Source organism: Schistocerca americana, chromosome 6, assembly GCF_021461395.2.
Source record: "Schistocerca americana isolate TAMUIC-IGC-003095 chromosome 6, iqSchAmer2.1, whole genome shotgun sequence".
Taxonomy (NCBI): Eukaryota; Metazoa; Arthropoda; class Insecta; order Orthoptera; family Acrididae; genus Schistocerca; species Schistocerca americana.
The window spans coordinates 435,204,151-435,226,169 of NC_060124.1; the positions used below are offsets into that span (position 1 = coordinate 435,204,151).

The window sequence follows — 22,019 nt, forward strand, 5'->3', positions numbered from 1 at the left end:
CTGGCGAAGTATCATCGTGGAAAAAAAAGGGGGGGGGGGTATGGCACATGCACAAACACCATGCTGTACTGAACTTACTTCAAAAGTCATCTAATCCAAAGGCAGATGCAAGCCTTGATTGATTCTGTAGTAGGCACCTTGCACCCAGTAAGGCTTGCATCTGTTTCTGGATTAGATGACTTACTGCAGTAAGTTGAGCACCACATGGTTTTTGCATACATCCCCATTTTTTTTGCATGGGTTTACTTTGTGAGACCCCTCCAGATCTGGCAAGTTTAGCATTTGTCCTTGCACCAGTGTGGTTTTCTTTTTTTGTCACATTGCCTTGTAAAATAAAGATTTTTAATTTTTAGGGTAATTTTCCCCACTGTCAGTAAGCACACAATATGCAACTACTACAGATTTTATATGGAGGGAAATTTTATATGTATGACCAGATGACACGCAAAATTGTTATATTGGGCATTTTGAAAAATCCACCTTTATTTCTGGTGCACCACTATTCATTGCTTGTAACCACAGTATGTGATCATTCAGCATGTATTACACAAACCATCCAGTGGCAAGATAGATAACTTTGTAGTGGGTCTGCCATCTCTTAGTTACCACTCCACTAGTAGCATAGTGCTGTGCAGCAAGTTTGTGATAATCATGTTTACCAGCATGCATGGATGACACGAGAATTTTAACTACATTCTTTTTTTATCATTTGTGTGCATTTTACCAACTGTGTGTATTTTATCAACTGAATTTTATCAAGACACCTATACATGGGGGTTACCTTTTATGCTTTAACTTCACGTAATGTAACATGGCAGTTTTGTAGCAATTTCCATAAGGTATGTGGAATTTTGCATTTTTATATAATCTGTCATATGAATTGTAGTCTCTCTCCAACCCTCTTCTTATCTTTATGTTTTCCCCTTACATCACATGATGGTAGCACAGGACTGTTGAAACTGGTCATCTTGGGACAATACATTGCGGTGTAAGAAGTGTGTTCATTTTCAACACTACCGGTCGCCTCACAGCACAGCGTGTACACGTTACACAACAGATTGTGTGTTTATTTCTACATTTCTGTGTCACTCTTGTTTTAGTCTGTTTTGCTTCCCAAGCACTACCCTTTTGTGTCAAATGTAATGGAATGATGTGAATGGATTAAAAAAAAGATGAGAATTCACAACCTTTTTGACTGAGCAAGTGTAGCCAAGTGATCAAGGTGCGACTGACTGCCATGTGGGGAACCGGGTTCGATTCCCAACACTGCCAGGGATTTCACCAAGAGTGAGAGGACTGGTATGGGATGCACCTAGCCTTGTGAGGCCATCTGAGGATTAGTAGTAGCTCCAAGGTCAAGAACCTGACAGTCTGGGAGAGCAGCGTACTGACCACATATGCCTCCATACCACACCCAGCCATGCCACTGGCATAGGATGAAATGGCAGTCAGTGGGGCCCGAGTGGCCCCTTCTAGTGCCAGAACATGGAATGTTATCTCTTTTTTACCTTTGCCTGAGCAAGAAGATCTATAATAGAGGGTAACTGACACGAAATGAATGGTTTTCAAATGAACAACAGAATTTAGATTTTTTTAAAAATACTTTTATTAATACAAAATTAAAATCTGTATTTGATTCATGTCGTCATTTATGAAAAACTTTGTCATCCAACTGGTGTCCATTCTCTAAAATACAATTTTCAACACCTTCCAGGAGTTAGTCATAACTTGGTCCAGCAGGCAAACCCACCTCCTCTTCTTCAATGGCAACTTTCAACTAATTCATATATATTGCTCTGAGAATTTTTTCACATTAAAAATGCAACAAAGTTACAATTTATTTGTGTGTCACAACCATATCTTGGCCACATTTTCACAATTTATTGAAGAACGATTTGTAATACTTTCATAATTTAAAGCTTTCATTGGAGAACACTTTTTGTTAAGTTCTTCATTTTTTATTAAGGATGTCTGGAAATAACACTGGCGACACACGGCCATGTACTTGTCTGCACCTCCAATCACTTCAACCTACAAAATAAACCAGGAAACCTTACCAAAAAAATCAAATTATTTACTACAATGAAGTCTACCATGTTTTAATGTCCAACTCTTAACTTGGACTGATTTACAAGACATAATTAATTTTATTGGTTAATTTATGCCTGTTTTTGGGCAATAGCCTCAATGGACAGTATTAGGCAGATTTAAAAATGGGCACCCTTAGGCACATTTAAAGTATGACGGGAACAGTATGCAAAGAGTAGGGAAGACATATATTTAATACAGAAGTAGGAATGAGTTTGTAAGGCATGCAATGCAATGGATCTCAACTATCTCGTAGAAATAACCCTTACCTACAGCATATATTAATTAATTAATTTATTGGTCCTCTGAATCATCCTTGTGCAAGACATGCACATGTTGATGTACAGGAGGTACATTACAATATCAGTCAAGTCGTAGTACAATGTGATGGTTTATGACAAGATGATACGATAAAACTCACGAACCATAAAGCTAACAATTTTCCATAAATACATTTAATAACTGTTATAATGTGATTAATATTACACAACATGCACCCCCCCCCCCCCCCCCCACACACACACACACAAAAGTACATGGTTAGCAATATTTACAGAGAGTATGAACACTAAACATTTATGTAGACGAATTTTACATTAGTGCTTATTTCTTTTACAAGAATAATTCCTGAATTTAATTCCAAATTTATCTGTCCCCCCTCCCCCCTCCAACACACACACACACACACACACACACAATAATCAAGAGAGAAGGCTTTCAGATTACTATTAAACAGTAACTTTATGGTGGTGGTTATTTTCTTACTTTCTCTCTCCTTCTTTTTAATTTATGCTGGCAGGTTGTTGTTTACTGATGTTGATGTGATGGTGAATGTTGTAAAGGCAGATAAGGCTGAGTTGCCACTATTACACAGCTATGTCCCAGGGTCAGGTAACAGGATAGGAGAGTGAAGGTCCTACAACACTCCAACAAATTAGTGACTAAGTCACACAAATGAGATAAAAAAGGTATACCTATTGTTGTGACTTGTTGAATGATTAAGTCTGCAACACTACATGTAATATGCCACAAAAAAGGCCCTCGATGGCTAAGTGCAAATATTCAAAGGTAAACTTCACAGTACATAGCAAACGCAATTCACAACAACTGCCAGTCTACTTCTGAGAGTTCAATAAACAATGTTCCCTGTCTAAGTCAACCCTGGACGATTATCTATAACCAAGTTGGTGAGAGCTGCTCTATCTTCCAAGTAGGCTTCTGTCCGTTGTCAACTGGTAATTGGCAGATTGTACTCGGCCGGCAACTGGCCGAGGTGAAATCAATATCTTCATCCTCAGTGCCGCCCAGGGTGCTGGTGGAACTCGCGCAAGTGACAGATCTCTATGGCACTGGCACCAGCTTGCATCTTCGCACCTGTGGTGCTTTTGCCCTGGCTGTGTCTTGCTCAGATGACACAGCAGTTGCTATATGGAGTTTCATTTCTGTCTTGTACTACGATTACTGACATTCACATTTTTGCCTAATTTACAAATGTTGCTTTTAAAAAACTTACACACTGGAAGTGATATCCAAAGCTGTCTGTTTGCTTTGCATTGTGTGTTACTCTCATAGCTGTTTTCTGAGTGAGGAGAACATCTGAGCTAGGCAGACAATCTCCCCGGAATACAATGTAATAATGCATTATAGTACTGAACTGTGCACAATACACAGCACCTACAGACTCTTTGCTAGTGCAGTATACTTTGTTGAGCTTACTAATGGTTTTGCTTATACGTGTTTGCCATTTTATACTGTCCTGTATCTGCTTGCCTAAACATCTTGTTTCTAATGTGGGAAATATGTAAAAACCACAACTCCTTGTATCACACTCAGTTTTCCTGGTTCTCAAAGGTGCATTTTTGTGTTGATTATCAGGTTATTTGTCAAATCAATAACCTAGCTCACTTATACCTTCATTCATTGCCTCTGTAAATAATAACTGGCAGTAGCAATGATGTTCAATGGTAAGTTGTTTATGTCTGGAAGGAACAGGACTGATTCAGATATTGAACACTGGATTGCAACTTATGCAATATCACCATAATCAGAGTAGAAAGTTCTGATATACCCTGGATCACCGTTTTTTCATAATGACCACGTAGTGACAGAATATTGGGAGCAACATAAAAATCTGACGAGAATTGACCAACTGGTCTGGGTCACTAAGAACAGTTCATCGAAAGTTTACAGACAAGACAAAACAAGGAGGACACAGACAAGTATAGATGGCATGATCGATATTTAAAGACCAATTAGTAACCCCAAGATAGAAAACTAGAAACATAATGAAACAGAGTAAGAACATTGGGAGACAACAGCGAAACAAACACACATCTGATATCCATGTATGAGTGGTGGTAGGTACTTGTAAATAGCCATCTCAAGTGCTAGTTGCTGGCACTGCTAACTGTGGTGCCATAGCAAGCAACACTAGTGTTTGATGGCTATTACTACTCTGTCTAGTAGCCCAGTTCCAGAAGCATGCCTTCTGGCATGCTTTCAAACTCGTATCATACTTTTATTGCTACTCTGGTTTCCGTTTGTAAGAAAAGAGCTAAACCAGTTCAAACAGATGTCTTAATGCCATAGCACAGCAGTTTCTGAAATAAAATTTTGTAGTCTATGGCATCAAATGTTTTTGACAAGTCTGGGAAGGTCCCAACTGCTTATAGTATTTTGTGGAGAGCATGTCACCAACATTTTTGCCTATTTCAATCAGGAGATGTTCTCATCATCAAAGGAATTTTACATAAAATGGGACAGCTATTCCGTTTATGCAGTTCATGATAAAATCGGGATACCATAAGTTCTGGATGATAGTTTATTTTTTACTCTCTTTCATTGGCATTGTTTTCCCAAAAGAATTTAGATGCTATGGGAGACTTTATTACACTCAATGTGTTATGTAACAATTTGCTGATGCTTTATAACAACTTCTCTAGAATACTTGCATACTGATTACTGAATATATCTGCAACTCACCTTGTAGCTTTGTGACTCAGCAATTGGGGATCTGAGTAATCTTCTCATGCTCAGGTAGTAATGAGTTTTTTTCATTTCTTATAAGATTCCTTTGTTTTGTTTGTAGATTTTGGCACATAATTGTTATTGGCTATTCACTTGGCTTGTGCTATAACTTTTTTAGTGAATTCTGACATACTGCCGTATTTACCTCTCTTGGTAGGAGGTATCATGGTTATTTTTAAGCACTTCATCAGAAACCTTTTCCTTTTACAGGAAATCTTTTTGTCATTTTTGCTCTGATATGAAATACTGTTGTATGAATGGTGAGAACAATATGTTGCTGATGTAGGAAGTGACTGGGGTTGCCAAGGCAGTTTGGCACATACAAAAATGTATTTACTTTTAAAAACTGAAATGGTGTCTTACATACCTTTCTTGTTTCTTACACAAAAATATGATTTTGGTGTGGGACGGCAAGGCCTTTAGTACCCATCTTATGATACGATAAGACAAGTGTGGTTAAAAATTTTTTAAAGTTAGTAAAAAGGTACTAAAATGAAAATGAAACAGTTTCCTTAAAGTTCTTTTGTGCAGATTTTTACACACACACACACACACACACACACACACACACACACACAGTAAAATGTTTTATGTCAGTTCTTAAGAGATTAACTGAAAATAGTACGACCCAATTAAGAAGGGGTTGGGAGATTATGGCAGAGATTTTTGGTTGGGTGAACAATAGATAAAAAAAGGTGCACTGCCACACCGTCCACAGTTGCAATGCTTTTTGAATTGGCAAGATGTCAGCCTATATGGGAATGTTATGTAGAATCACAGATATCCCTGGAGACCACCTTGGCAGCTCCATCTGCTAGCTCATTTCCTCAAATTCCTACTTGCCCTAGTACCCAGGAAAATAATAACTGCTACCCCTGATGTTGAAGGCATAGCTATTTGTACTGTATTAATTCTATCATTCTCTCTGCTGGGTACATTTGCTGCAATGCTTGTAGGGTACTAAGGGTATAGGAGTAGATGAGAAACTTTCTGCTGTGATGATGACTCATCTGCTCCAGTGCCTTCAGGATATCTCACACAGCTCAGCAGTTAACAACTGAACTGATCATGGTGTTGATATCTGAAGACAATGTCTGGGAAGACTACAGAGCAGGCAAATGTATCCCCTTGTTTCCTGCTACCTATGTATACTACAGAAAAATAGTGATGCTTACCGAAAATGTTATAAAAAATAGACTTAAAAATTACATTAAGTTTCTTGTTCCTCCGCCCTTGGAGCAAAAAACATCAATATCTGTCACACCCATGTAACAAAAAGGCCTCATTGCTTGCTGATGGTGTTTAACGCGTTGTTAGAAATGCGTACAAGCAACAGAGTGGTATGCAGTTGTATGTGGATATGAATCCAAGTCGTACGCCAGTTGCAACATGAGTAATTCCTGTCTTATGTCAAATGGCAGCACACTGACCTTTACCCAGGGGCTGGGAAAAGTGTTAGCCCTGAATTCCCCAAAGGCTATTCTAACTAGTCTAATTCCTTCGTAGTGGTCAGTATATCTTATTTTTTCACTTATAATACTTAAGCAAATTCATATATCAGGGTCAGCCACAGCATGCCAAACTACACCCAAGCAAGATGTGCAGCACCTGTGCGGGCCAAGGCTTGACCTGTCTCAGCTTTGCTCGGTCTTTCTCAGAAGCACTTGATGCAGCATGACATTTCATTTAACACTACAGTGTGGCATTTTTCAGTTGGCACGACATTCTTTAGTTTGGCAGAATTGCGAATGTTCCCAAGCAGCAGCTATGCACATTCACATAGCCTTTATTCCTGTTATTGTTTTGTCTTTATTTCACAGTAAATTTATATATTTTTTAAGTTTGATAAGGCTTAGTGTTTTATTCCCTGATTCCCTTCAATCTACTCCCACACATGTTCGCCGATGTTTCCTTGAAATGGTGTCATCTGCCTAGCCAACTTCAGACTGCCAGACTGTGCCAGACGTACCTCAGAAAACTATCCCACCCGCTCATAAACTACCTCAACTGTGGTATTTCCCATCCTACCCCTCTGCAGCTCCTCTAACTGCCACACCATCAACCACCACTCCTCTCCTACAAACCGAGCTTGGCCAACTTCCTTTAACATTCCACAGCCTTAACCACTGCCTCCCAGACCAATTACAAGAACCAGTCACAACAATACAGTGTTCACAGCCTTTCATTTAAAGCACTCTCCCCTTGTGCATTATCTGTATTATCCAAGGGTCTCATTTTCAGCCCTAAACTTGCATTTAATCATGCTGTTTTTGGTGAAGGACCTACTTCTCTTTAAATGCACTTTCAACTGGAAATGTCACTTTGCAACCCAAATCAAACACCTTTCCATCAGCAAACTTGACACTGAACCCTGCCTTGAGCAGTTCCGACCACGATCCTAACTTGATCCAACACCACTACCTCAAAATTATCCCTTCCAAGAATTCCACACATCCACCGTTGATTCACAACCCTCCCTCAGGTCCCTACAACATGATCCTGACCTGTCCTCTGGAGAACTCCAGGCTCTACGTTCCCTAAAAGCTAATGACTCCATCATTATCCTCGCAGCAGACACAGACAAAGGATCTACTAGTGTGATACTTGACCAACAGGAGTATGTTAGTGAAGGTCTATGCCAGGTGTCTGATACCTCTGCATACAGCAACTGCCATGCAGGTCCCACCCCTTAATTCAAACTGACCTGCACTCCCTTCTAAAAACCTCAGGCATGTCACAAGGACTTACACCTCAATCCACAGAGCTTCTTAACCCAGTCAAATCATGCACTCCCACCTTTTACCTTCTTCCTAAGATCTACAAACCCAATCATCCTAGCATTCTTATAGTTGCTGGCTTCAAAGCACCCACTAAACATATATCTGCCTTAGCTGATCACCACCTTCAATCCCTAATACAGATACTTCCCTCCTGTATCAAAGATACCAACCATTTCCAACATTGCATGAAATCTGTGCCCATCCCACTCCCATCATACACCTTGCTTGTCACCATTGATGCCATCTCCCTCTATATCAACATCCTCCACATACATGGTCATTCTGCTGTTGAACATTTCCTCAGCCAGTGCCCACCTCATTCCAAACCTATGACAGCTTTCCTGATTACCTTTATCAACTTTATACTTACCAACAATTACTTTACCTTTGACGGGCAGACATAAAAAGATATCAGGGGTATGGTCATGGGAACCATGATGGCTCCTTTCTATGCTAACCTTTTCTTGGGTCACTTTGAGGGGGCTTTCCTGGGATCCACGACTTCAACCCCTGGTTTGGTTTACATTGATGACATCTTTACCATATGGACTCATGGTGAGGTCAACCTGTTAAAATTCCTGGAACCTCTTAATACCTTCTTCCAATTAAAATTCACATGGTCCTACTCCAAATTCTGTGCCACTTTTCTTTCTGTTGATCTCACCCTCACCAAAGGCCAGCTACACACTTCTGTCCACATTAAACCTACTTACAAACAACAGTACACAGTTTGATTAGAAGACACTTGTGAGAAACAGTGTCGAAAGCCTCCTGGAAATCTAAAAATACAGAGTCAATTTGACAACCCCTGTTGACAGCACTCATTACTTGTGAGAATGATTTTTCCTGAATCCATGCCGACTATTAGTTTTTTCTTTTAGATAATTCATTATATTTGAACACAGAATATGTTCCAAAAACCTACCACAAACTGACGTCAGTGACATGGATATGTAATTCAGTGGATTACTCCTGTTTCCTGTGACTTGTGCAACTTTCCAATCTTTAGGTACAAATATTTCAATAAGCGAACAGTTGTATGTCATTGTTAGAGATGGGGCTACTGTATCAACATACTCTGAAAGGAACCTGACTGATAAACAATCTGGACCAGAAGTCTTGCCTTTATTAAGTGATTTAAGCTGCTTCACTACACCGAGGATACTACTTCTAAGTTACTCATGTTGGCAGTAGTTCTACATTCAAATTCTGGAATATTTACTTCATCCTCTTTGGTGAACAAGTTTCAGAAAACTTGTGTTTAGTATCTCTGCTTTAGTGGCACTGTCATCAGTGACATAACCATTGTTATTGCACAGTGACGGTGTTGATTGCATCCCGCCGCTGGTTTACTTTGTATACGACCAAAATCTCTTTGGGTTTTCTACCAGGTTTTGAGACAGAGTGAAAAACAATAGTTTTTCATCACCCTAACAACCTCTGCAATATCCTTGTCAGACCCTATCCTCATTCTGCACCCATCTCCCTACCCTATGGCTCCTACCCCTTGACTGTCCCCACTGCAAGACTTGCCTTAAGCATCCTTCTACCACCACCTATATCAGCCCTATAACTGCTGAAACACATACTATCAAAAGAAGCCACCTGTGAAATGACACGTCATATACCAGCTGTTTGGCCTTTTACATCGGCATGACTACAACTCAGCTACAAGTTAGGATGAATGGGCTTAAGCAGTGGGTGTATACCAGCTACAAACAGTTTCCTGTTGCAGAGCATGCTCTACGTGACAGTTGTGACATCAGTGCTTGTTTTGCCATACATGCCATCTGGATACTTCCCTAGGTGGGAACGAATGTTACAACATGGCCTCTGCCCCCCCCCCCCCCCCGGCCTTAATTTAAATTAATTCCTCCCATCTCAGAATTTCTTCACAGTAATTACTCCTTCCTTCACCTTAGGTTTCTACATCTTTCATTTTCTGGCCTGTCTATTTTTCCCTGCACTCCCTCCCAACTCCGTTACATGCAATGCACTTAGCTTCTCACTCTTATTAACTCATGCATGATGTTTTAGCAGTATCTCTGTCTTGCATATCACCTTGTCTTCCACCTTTAAGCTCTCAGGTTATCAAATCTCATCTGGTGCACTCCCCAACAATCAGTCTTCCCTTCTCATCCTGTCTGGTATGTCTCCACTCATCCAGAGTTCTGGGTGACTTTTCAGACTGTACCCCTTTTCCTAAACCACTACAGTCCTTTCCCTTCATCCATCTTCCTTCGCCTTCAACGCTTCAGCTGGAAGAAGGAGCCATTGGCTCCAAAAGCTTGCACAAGTTAAACCTCGTGTGTGTGTGTGTGTGTGTGTGTGTGTGTGTGTGTGTGTGTGTGTGTTTGTGTGTGTGTTCTTCTGCCATTGCTTGGTGTGTATATTTTTTTATCTATCCAATAACATTATACATTTGCTTATCTGATTGAGAATACTATAACTGAGCTTGGAGGAAGTATCCAAATGGCTCGTATGGTGAAACTAGCACAGAGGTCACAAATGTACTGTATCACAATTTTCCCATATATGTCACACTATGTGCTGCCCGATAAGTGTGTTCAAAACCAGAGCAATCGGACTAAAGTTGTGCTTTTCCACTATTAAGTTCTCGTTCCATATAATGCATAATGCTCATACCACTGTTGAAAGGTATGTGTTAAATAGTAACAAAATCCGGCTGGGGTGGCCGTGCGGTTCTAGGCGCTACAGTCTGGAGCCGAGCGACCGCTATGGTCGCAGGTTCGAATCCTGCCTCGGGCATCGATGTGTGTGATGTCCTTAGGTTAGTTAGGTTTAATTAGTTCTAAGTTCTAGGCGACTGATGACCTCAGAAGTTAAGTCGCATAGTGCTCAGAGCCATTTGAACCATTTAGTAATGAAAGTCATCAGTAACAATTTTTATGGTTCTGTAAAATTTAATTCCACTCTGGCCTATTTAAACATATCATGCACAGGACATGTGACACTTTCATGAAATTTATTGCTGCTAATCACACCAACCCTATAAAACAGATCCAGCATCTCAGCAGTTCATTTTATGTTGAACATTACTCTTTTTAAATAACACACAAGTGCATCATCTCTATTAGTTGGGTTGTTTGGGGGAAGAGACCAAACTGCGAAGTCATCAGTCTCGTCGGATTAAGGAAGGACGGGGAATGAAGTCGACCGTGCCCTTTCAAAGGAACCATCCCGGCATTTGCCTGGAGCGATTTAGGGAAATCACGGAAAACCTAAATCAGAATGGTTGGATGTGGAATTGAACTGTCGTCCTCCCGAATGTGAGTCCGGTGTGCTAACCACTGCGCCACCTCGCTCGTTTCTCTATTAGTACAAACATTTGTTTTGTGTTGTGTTATTTGTTTGAGGTACTCCTTGGGTGGTGTGCAACAGTTGGAGTTCACTGGCAAATACCTTTACATTACAGCAAGGGTGGCTTAGAGCTTCCAACAAGTCATGAACTGCGTGCCGAGAATTCTCATTAAGAAGCAAGACAAGAATGGAATGTGTAAAAGTTTTTGTAAAATGTCTTCAGCTCAGTCCAATGTGAATTTAAGAGCCACTCAACACTGGAATAGAAATGAATGAAAATCTGCAACCACTGAAAATCATTCTGAAGGAGTATAAACAGAATAATAATTATTAACATCAAAAAACGAAAATTCCAAATTAGAATTTCAACAACGTAAGGAAAAGATACATTGCTACCCACTGTTAAAATAACATGTTGAGTTACAGACAAGAGCAACAAAAAGGCACTTACACTTTAGCTTTAGCCTCTTTCAGGAAAAGAAATACCCACACATTTTCATTCACTCAAGCAAGCACACCTCAGACACACAACCGCTATCTCTGACAGCTCAGACCGGAATGAAACTGTCATGTAGAATGGAAGCAGCAATCTGGAAGGGTGGGGAAGGAGCTAGCAAGATACGGGTGGGAGTGGGGAGGGGGGGGGGGGAGGAGAGAGAAGAGCACTGCCTGATGGAGTGTGCAGGGGGCTAGACTATCAACAGGAAGGAGGCCATGGAACAGGGAGGGGAGGAGGTGGAGGGAAACAGGGAACAAGAAAGGAGAGGGGCAGGGAAGGGGAAAGACGAGTGGGTATGTTGGCTGAGGGCAGCAAATAGAATGTGAAAGATGAGAATAGGGAGGAGGTGATAGGGCAGAGGGTGGTGGAAACTGTCTGATGGAGGGGGGGGGGGGGGGGGGGGGGGACAGTAGGTTACCATAGGTTGATGCCAGAATAATAACAGGAGTGGAGAATGTGTTGAAAGGGGAACTCCCATCAGCACAGTTCAGAAAAGCTGGTGGTGAAGAGCAGGAGCCAGATAGCTCAGTAGTGAAGCAGCCATTGAAGCCAACAATGTTATGTTCAACTGCATGTTGTGCCGCAGGGTGGTCTACTTTGCTCTTCACCATAGTTTGGCAGTGGCTGTAATTCCTGGTGGATAGCTGGTTGGCAGACATACCAATACAAAAAGTTGTGGAATGACTGCAACAGAGATGGTATTGACATGGTTGCTTTCACAGGTGGCTCTGTCACTGATCGGGTAGGATAACCTTGTGACAGAACTGGAATAGGAATTGCTGAGTATGTGGATTGGGCAGATCTTTCACCTGGGTCTTCCACACAGGGGTTGGGATTGGGAGCAGCATAGGGATTTACTAGGATGTTGTGGAGGTTGGGTGGGTGATAGAACACCACTTTAGGAGGGGTGGGTATGATCCTGGATATGGTGTCCCTCATTTCAGGGCATGAAGATAGGTAATCAAAGCTCTGACAAGGAATGTGTTTCAGTTGTTCCAGTCCAGGGGTTGTGTTGGGTGATGGAGGGGACACTCCCTCATAGCTGGTTCTTGGGGATGGTGGGAGGATTGACGATGTGAGGGGAAACAGCGTGGGAGATCTGTTTGCGGACTAGGTCTGGGCAGGGCCATTGCTAGGTATTTTGCTGCCTTAGGCAAGAACTGAAAAATGATGCCCTCACTTTTCTACTGACATCAATCTTCCAATATCCATCCCCCCACCACCACCACCACCACCAACAACAACAACAACAACGCAAATGTCCTAATATATTTTTAATCATTAAATTAAGGTGACCAAATATCATTTTCTGGTGACTGACAGTTTTCATGCTCTGCCCTTAATTTGTTTAAAACTGATTGACAACAACAAATGTCTTTAATTTCATATTTTTTTCCTCTCAATTTCTGAAATCATGAATGTTGTTAATAATATCTGTTTCAATGTTCAAAATTATGAATGCTTCTAAGAGTTCTTTCTTAAAAGTGCACAAAACCTAGTCTCTATATGCTTTAAAGCATAAGATATTCTGTAGCATGTAACTGATGAAAATGTAACTGCCAGCAAAGTTCAATATGCAACATACAGAATGCAATAATGTGTAAATTATACTGAGACAACAGCTTGCAAGCACAAGGCACACAATTTCTACAGTTATGTCCTACGGATACACAAGCCATGACACTTTCTTCCTGGTTAGTATTTGTATATACATCAAATTTTAAGAAAACAACAGCTAAATTGTTTGCTAAAAGACAATGTAGTTCTTTTCTCATGCTGCAAGTTTGAGACTCAGGCAGACTTACAGGCAGATACCTACTCATTTTTTCCTATGGATCTGATGAAATGCATTTATGTTTTACTCATTTAGGATATTCTGAAAGACAATTACAAAATCTAGCTTGTGAAAACGTGATCGGATTAGCCACAGGAAATAATAGTGGAACTAAAAACATCAACAAAACCTCTCAATAACAACTTACGTTTGAGAAATGATCTCCAGAGAGAAAAACAAAAGCAGGGAGTGAGGGAGGTATGGTATTAAGTCAAAACATGCATCGCAAACCAGGGCACGTGCCCCGACCCAGTGCTTGACAAAAGTGAATCAAGTTCAAGTTTGTTTCAGTTTCGTACTCAGTAGTAGCTGCTTTAGTTTTAAGATTGCCTGTCTGTGAAGCCCTTGGTGAGGTGCCCAGTGTTCTGGGCAAGGGAGTTCTTATCATTGCATATACGCCATCACTGTGTGGCCAGCCTGTATGGGAGGGATATTTTGGTGCCGAAGGAATGAAGCAGTGTCGAAATGCAAGTACTGTTGGTGGTTAGTGGGGTTAATGTAGACAGAGATATGGATGTAGCCATCGGAGATGAGGAGGCCAACATCCAGGAAGGTGGCATGCTGGTTTGTGGAGGACCAGGTGAAGTGGATGGGAGATAGGTGTTGAGGTTGTGAAAAAATGAAGATAGGGTGTCTTGGCTCTGAGTCCAGATCATGAGATATCATCAATTAACCTGGACCATACTGGGGGTTTGGCATTTTGGATGCTAGGAAGGTCTCCTGTAGGTTGCCCACGAACAGGGTGGCACAGGAGGATGCCATGCGAATGCTCATGGCTGTGCTGCATATTCGTTTGCGTATCTTACCTTCAGAGGTGAAGTGGTTGTGAGTTGCATGTCTTTTAGTTGTGCCTGTCTGCAACTTAATGTGTTACGTTTATGGTGAGTAGTAATCTATCTTTTCCTTATATTGTTAGAATTAATATCAATATTTTAACAGGTTTGCCACCTGGGGCCCCTCTCACATCAAAAGGAAAATTTTCTTTAGAAGTTTTTAAGTTACAAGGAGATAGTATGGCTGGCATTAGGAGGCAAATTTTCAATTATTGCTGATACACACATTTAAAAGTAGGAAAAAATTATACCTACTAGATTTCAGAACTGTCAATCTCACTACAACACTACAACACCAGGAGAAAGGATGATCTTCACTACTCAAGGTTAAATCTAACTTTGGCTCAGAATGGGGTAAATTATGCTGCCACGAAAGTCTTTGGTCACTTACCTAATAGCATCAAAAGTCTGACAGATAGCCATATAGCATTTAAAAGGAAATTAAAAGAATTTCTTAATGGCAACTCCTTCTACTCATTAGATGAATTTTTGGATATAATAAGTGGGTAATTTCCCCAACCCCCACAAAAAAAGTGTCATGTAATATCTTGTATAGACACCTTTTATTAACCTGACATGTTCCACATCATTAAGAAGTGTTGTATTCATGATCTATGGAACAAGTACTAATCTAATCTAAATCCTGAAGGAGGAAGGGAGCGATAGACTGGGGTATGTTAGAAGGGAGTAGCAGATCACTTGTACCCCAAGTTGAGAGGAACCTATCTGAAGACTTAATCTGACTGTAATCTGAAATTACATTTCAGTTTTCCTTAATTTAATAACATAATAATTGTATTTTTTTTTAATTTTCAAACTTGCCTTTTGGTCACTGCTAGTCCTCTTGGTATATGAAGCCTCTCCATAGCACACCATGCAAACTGCTGTTAGCTTGATGACACTTTCTGCCAGAGGTACTAGACTGAGTACTTCACCAAATGGAAGGCGTTGGTATGTTCCGTCAAGAGCAGCCACAATCACTATCTTCCCTTTATTGGCCATATCTTCACTGAATCGCACTATGTCTGGGAACTAGCAAAGTTTTTACATTTCAGTTGGTGTAATAAGAACCATTTAACTCGAGAACAGTACAAAACAACAATGAGAAAACACACTTACAAATTGCCCTTCATCAATTCCAATGATATCATATCCACATGGATCAACTTCACATAGTCGGACAGCAGCGACAGCAGAACAAGTCTGACGATCATGAGTGAATATCCCTTCACTGCCAAAACGATCATCAAATTTGTACTTAATAACAAGACATTTGTAATTTGCAATTTGGTATCGTTTAAGTCTTCGCATCAGTTCAGTTGTTTTCCCAGAAAACATAGGTCCAAGTATCACCTAATTCATGAAAATAAATACTGATTTAAAATCTCTCTTTTCAAGAAGAGGTAAAATAAAGTAAGTCAGTAATTAATATGAACATTAAAGGAAACATTATAGGGCGTCAAACTGGTTGTGATGAAATGATTACAGTTTGATGTGATAGAACTGTCAACAATGAATATAAAATATATTTTGACATAAAATATTTAACACACCTAAACCAAAACAAAGTAAACTACACTGAGATGACAAAGGTCATTGGATAGTGATAAGTACATACAGATGGCAGTAGTATCGCTTACACAAGGTATAGACAGCAGTGCATTGCCGGAGCTGTCATTTGTACTTAGGCGATTCATGTCAAAAGGTTTCCAACATGATTGTGGCCACATTGAGAATTAACAGACTTTGAATACAGAGTGGTAACTGGAGCTAGATGCACAGGTCGTTCCACTTTGTAAATCATTAGGGAATTCAATATTCCAAGATCCACAGTGTGAAGAGAGTGTCAAGAATACCACATTTCAAGCATTACCTCTTACTGCAAACAACTTAGTGGTTGATGGCTTTCACTTAATGACTGAGAGCAGCAATGTTTGCTTAGGGTTGTGCTAACAGACAAGCAACACTGTGCGAAATAACATCAGAAATCAATGTGGGACGAACAACAAACGTATCTGTTGCGACAGAAATTGGCATTAATGGGCTACCTCAGCAGATGATCAACGCAAGCACCTTCGCTAACAGCACAACATCGCCTGTAGTCTCTCTCCTGGGTTCATGACCTTATTGACCCTAGACGACTAGAAAACCATGGCCTGGTCAACTGATCATTGACTTGAAATGGTTATGTTTGGCTAACTGGAAATCATTTGCAGCCAGTCATTAGTGTCACACTCCCAAACACAGGTGGAATTTTTCTGAATGTAAATGCGCCATGTCAGAACATGCTGGCCAATTCGGGTGAATGATTTGACCACCCAGATCACCCACCATGAATCTCATCTAACACTTATTACATGTAATGGAGATGCCCGTTGGTGCACAGAATTCTGCACTGGTAACACTTTCGAAATTATGGATGGCTATAGAGGCAGCATGGCTCAATATTTCTCCAGGGGGCATCCATCGACTTTTTGAATGCATGTTATGATAAGTTGCTGCACTATGCCAGGCAACAGATCCAACAAGATATGAGGTGTCCAATGACTTGTCACCTGTGTTAGTGGAACACTTTATTTACCTTTTTGCACACTCTTCTATTACAACATTCATTCATATCAAAATTCAAGATAGTTAATACAAGCTCCACACAAAACAACGCATTTAAAACTGCAGCAATAGTAAAAGGACCCAAAATAAAAAGCATAATCATCAGTATAAGAATGTGACTGCTTATCATGATAAAACTGCACGATAGCCATCCTCTAGTGTGCAAACTAGGTTAGTATTTGAGAATGCCATTTATTGTTCATTTTCCTTGTAGTAAAATGAGTGACAGTGAATTACAGGCGCTACACAGAACTTTTCTTCAGCATAGGAATCTCATTATTTATAGTGGAAACTACTGTCACTGATACTCAGCTTGAAACAGAGAGAGAGAGAGAGAGAGAGAGAGAGAGAGAGAGAGAGAGAGAGAGAGAGTTGGTTTGCTAGATGAGGAAGGCAGTAAATGATACCATCAGACTGTTCCTCTCCACGCAGTAGTGTCTGTGCTGAGCAGTCTTATTCATTTGCCCACCATTAAGTACTTTACAACAACTATGTAAACTTGCACCTTTTTTAAAGTTGATGTGCAATAAATGCAAGTCCTACATATTATGCAAAAATACACTAGGCAAGTTATTTGTCTATAATGTAATACAGCTTTTTGAATTTACCGTCCAGTGTAAGTTATTTACAACAAAAAAATGTGGAAAATATGGAGTGGACATAGACCTCAAGTTACGCTACAGGTCAATTATTATTACATTCTTTATTATGCAGTCACATTCCCTGGCTTTGCCAACGCACAAGCAAATCATCTTCCAACCTAGGCCTTGGTCTGTGTGCCAACCCAACCAAGATGTCAAGGGAAGTGGCCCTATCACACTCAAGTAAATTTCCATTTTAATTTTTTTCCATTGGAGATTAAGATGTACTCACAGATATCCTAAGCTTGACCCGAGTCTCCTCAATTCCACCAAATACGCATGTCTCACTTTGTTCCAGATATAATATCACACTTTTTCTCAAGAAGAAAATTCAGTCATTGTCCAGTGTGTGTTGTTTAATTCTACTAAGTCTTGCTGTTAGCAAGGTTGGTTACTTGACATGTGTCACTCTTCCTAAGGTGAGTGCTATAAAGAAGCAGCTTTGTGAAGTGAAGGCAATCATCTTGAAGTTTTTTTTTAAATTTTAAATTGACATATGGCTTCATCCAAATGGCTCTGAGCACTATGGGACTCAACTGCTGTGGTCATAAGTCCCCTAGAACTTAGAACTACTTAAACCTAACTAACCTAAGGACAGCACACAACACCCAGCCATCACGAGGCAGAGAAAATCCCTGACCCCGCCGGGAATCGAACCCGGGAACCCGGGCGTGGGAAGCGAGAACGCTACCGCACGACCACGAGATGCGGGCGACTTAATCCATAAAGATGACTTGCTTTATTGTGGTTCCCCGTAGGTTGGATGTCATGACTGCTTAGAACCCAATGGCCCCACTAGGTGTTTTATTTTTAGGTTCCACTTAGGGATTTGTGTCAGGTGGTTCCCCGTAGGTTGGATGTCATGACTGCTTAGAACCCAATGGCCCCACTAGGTGTTTTATTTTTAGGTTCCACTTAGGGATTTGTGTCAGGTGATGCAGCCATGATCCATATCACTCTCTCTCATGAGCAGAATGTTCTATCATACTGAAATATGCTCTGCTGTTACTGTAATAAAGTCTTGGCAGTGCATACTATCCTAAACCCGACTATCAGCTGTCTGGCAAACTACAGTTCTCAAGCCTAAACACAGCTATTAACAGGATTTACATATAAGACATTAAAGAACGGGAAAGTTCCAATGTTTGTAGATTCTTTGTGAAGATGTACATGAGGTATTTATCCTGCAGCCTCTGTATCTTAGATTGCTTGTTACTTGACAAAAAAGGACCACTTTCTGCTCCACAATAAATCATTTTAATCGAACTTCAAAAGATAAACAATATCTGCCTTAACAAATCAAATACAAGACATGATGACAGGAGAATACTTTAAGCATTTCAATGAATTTGACACATTGGGTCTTACTGTAACATACAATTTCCACAATGGGTCCTAATATCTCAAAGTGTTCCTTAGGTCTCAGCAGGTTACAATACCTCTGCTATTTGGGCTACTCTGATTTTGTGTCTACCTTCCTCCACCTTCCCTGAAATCTTGGTTGTGGTGATAGACTGATCTAGATTACATTGGAAGATCTTAATCTGGTTTTGTGGTGGGGAAGCCAACGAATGTCAACACCAAATACAGTTTATGGCAAGAAATTGATGTGTAGTGTTCATGCCGTATTTAATGCACCTTTCACAATTATAACAAATCTGCATGGTAAATTTGGAAAACCTGTATTAGATAATGGCCACGTCTCAGAAAAAGTATTTTGATGCATGTTATGTACATACGTAAAACTATGAAAACTGCAAGGCAAGTCCACTACGTAATTTTTACTGCTATTTGTACTGGCACTGTGTAGCTCAGCACCAAAGAAACTGAGAAGGGGGAGTTCCAGAGCTCTTACTTAGATGGTAGAAACTTTCCAGCATATGTACACCACAGCTTGTGTGTGAATTGATACATCTATGTGGCAGGGTAGGGTGCAAATTCAGTTATCAATTCTCTCTTCGGTACACACATCCTTACTACAGCACTCAACACTGCACACCACAAAGCATGAGTAGGATTTGTGTGTTTTTGCAATGGCAGCAATAATCACCACCAACCTTTGATGACAAGGCTTACCAAAGGTTTCTGGGATACCGTGTGCCAATTCCAATAGTATAAATGCAACCCCTATGAGCAGCAATACTGTACACAGCTTGTATTTACATATGATTGAATCTGGGAATTTATTACTTTCATTGCACTTCCGTATTGATTCAGAATTGAGATATAATATTCCCACGTCAAAATATACAGCTTTACTTGTAGCAAAGCTGTTACAAATGTTCAAAGATCACAATAGTAATTCCTCGCCATTTGTAGGAACTCTGGAAGAAACCATGCTATTTGCTTATTTTGCGACGGGGGGGGGGGGGGGGGGGGGTCGGCACAGACAGACACTTCTGTCATAAACGTCAGATCTAAGATATTGAAAAACTGTACATCAATCGCCAATTGTTCTGATACGGCCACTTACCGATAGAATGTACCAACTACAATGTTTTAAACTGGCAATGTATAATACGCATGAGATTTGTACATATATTTTCCTGCCAGGCATTTGCTTTAAGTTTCATGTGAAAAACTCAGCGAATTTAAGGCACACAACCGGAAGCTTTTAGAACCGTGTCTCTAAGATAGACGTGAATTACCCCGAGAAGTCTAGTTTTAGTAACCGGCTTTAAATGATGACCCTACGAATATACTACAATCCCCTCACACAGGGATCGTGAGAATGAGTTTTGAGTAATTGCTGCACGCACAGCGGCATTCGGACAATCAATCTACCTACCCTCCGTATGTGAATCGAACGGGAAGAAACCCAAATAATTATAACAATGGAACGTACGACGTGCCTCTGCCATACACCTCATGGTGGTTTGCAGAGTATAAATGTTGATGTAGAACCGCTTAAAATTTTCAGGCGCAAGGAGAATAGCATATATCTCGTTAGCCTACCATCATCTCACTTGAACTAGTATGTGACACAGAAATTACAACAGGTGTATCAGTATAATCTTTCTGCCACAGCTCAATATGTAACTACTTTACTTCACACACTCTTGATTTGCTTATCACTCAGAAGTATAAAAGTTTGTGCTTGCATTTCAGCGTCAATATACCGCAGCCAAAACAGTCTACTTTCTACCCTTTACGCTTATAACGAATACGGATATTAAAAGTAAATGACCTGAATATGGCCCTTCATTTCTTCTTTTTAACTCTATGGGCGAGCAAACTATTGACATTCACAGCTAGTCAGCTACATATATCAAAACGCATACACACGCCACACACACCAAGTGTAAACAGATTTCCCGCTTAAATTCGCCAATTGTACATCTTTGGCTACATTGCATGAAACCTACCGACAGAAAGCCTGACATGTAAGATAAAGTAAATAGGTTCCCTAAGCTTAAGTCGAAAACACCTTTCAGTTTTCTCTAGGGAGGGCGTACTCAAATAATTTATCAAAAACTTCATTCAAGATAGCTTCATATTGCAATATGAAACTGTTTTGTATTGATATGTAGCTCTGGACATATTCGATTATACTCTTGCCGGAGTCATTGTTATTATCGTCATGATTATAGCTGTTGTAATTAGTTCTATTTATAGCCTCCAACTGTTCGCCAATAACGTAATTACATGATTATATAAATTTATTAACAATATTTCTGCATATTCTCACCAACACAAGAGGCGTTCCGTTTTCAAGATAGAGAAACCGTCTCGTAACGACTAGATTTAACACAGACAACGTCTTGTAAGAAGGCCGAGTGCAGTTCTAAGCACTAGAACAGGATTCCGAAGACGAATGCGTTGTCCCTCTTCACAGCAGATTCTTCCGACGACCTTTCTCCGTTATGCTTGATATGGATGCATTCTTGAGAAGTCTTTTCATCTTCTACCTCTATATCTACATCTGCATCCATACTTTGCAAACCGCTGTCAATTGCATGGTAGGGGGCACATCCCATGGTACCATGTATCACTTTCCGTTCACGTCTGAATCGCGGGAAGAATGATTGTTTAGCCCGCATCTCGTGGTCGTGCGGTAGCGTTCTCGCTTCCCACGCCCGGGTTCCCGGGTTCGATTCCCGGCGGGGTCAGGGATGGCTGGGTGTTGTGTGCTGTCCTTAGGTTAGTTAGGTTTAAGTAGTTCTAAGTTCTAGGGGACTGATGACCATAGATGTTAAGTCCCATAGTGCTCAGAGCCAGCCATGATTGTTTCAATGCCTCTATGCGTGCTGGAATTAATATAATTTTATCCTCACAGTCCCTATCGGAGGGATGCGTATGGGATTGTAGTATTTTTCTAGTCATCATTTAAATCTGGTTCTTTAGCCTTTACAAAAAGGGTTTCTTGGGATAGTTTACGTCTCTCTC

At 40.5% G+C, this 22,019-nt stretch overlaps 1 protein-coding gene and 1 long non-coding RNA gene across 2 annotated transcripts in view; one reads left to right on the plus strand and one right to left on the minus strand.

Moving 5' to 3' along the window:
* Positions 1-22,019, plus strand: part of LOC124619515 — a 43,650-nt gene that overhangs the window by 19,154 nt on the left and 2,477 nt on the right. The gene's annotated exons all lie outside the window — the stretch shown is intronic.
* LOC124619513 (thymidine kinase, cytosolic-like) lies at positions 1,583-20,956 on the minus strand. Its single transcript, XM_047145959.1, has 4 exons — positions 20,821-20,956; positions 15,502-15,735; positions 15,205-15,414; positions 1,583-2,031 (listed from the first exon to the last, which is right to left on the minus strand). Exons 1-4 carry the CDS (start codon positions 20,836-20,838, stop codon positions 1,849-1,851), a joined length of 645 nt encoding a protein of 214 aa, XP_047001915.1. The 5' UTR covers positions 20,839-20,956; the 3' UTR covers positions 1,583-1,848.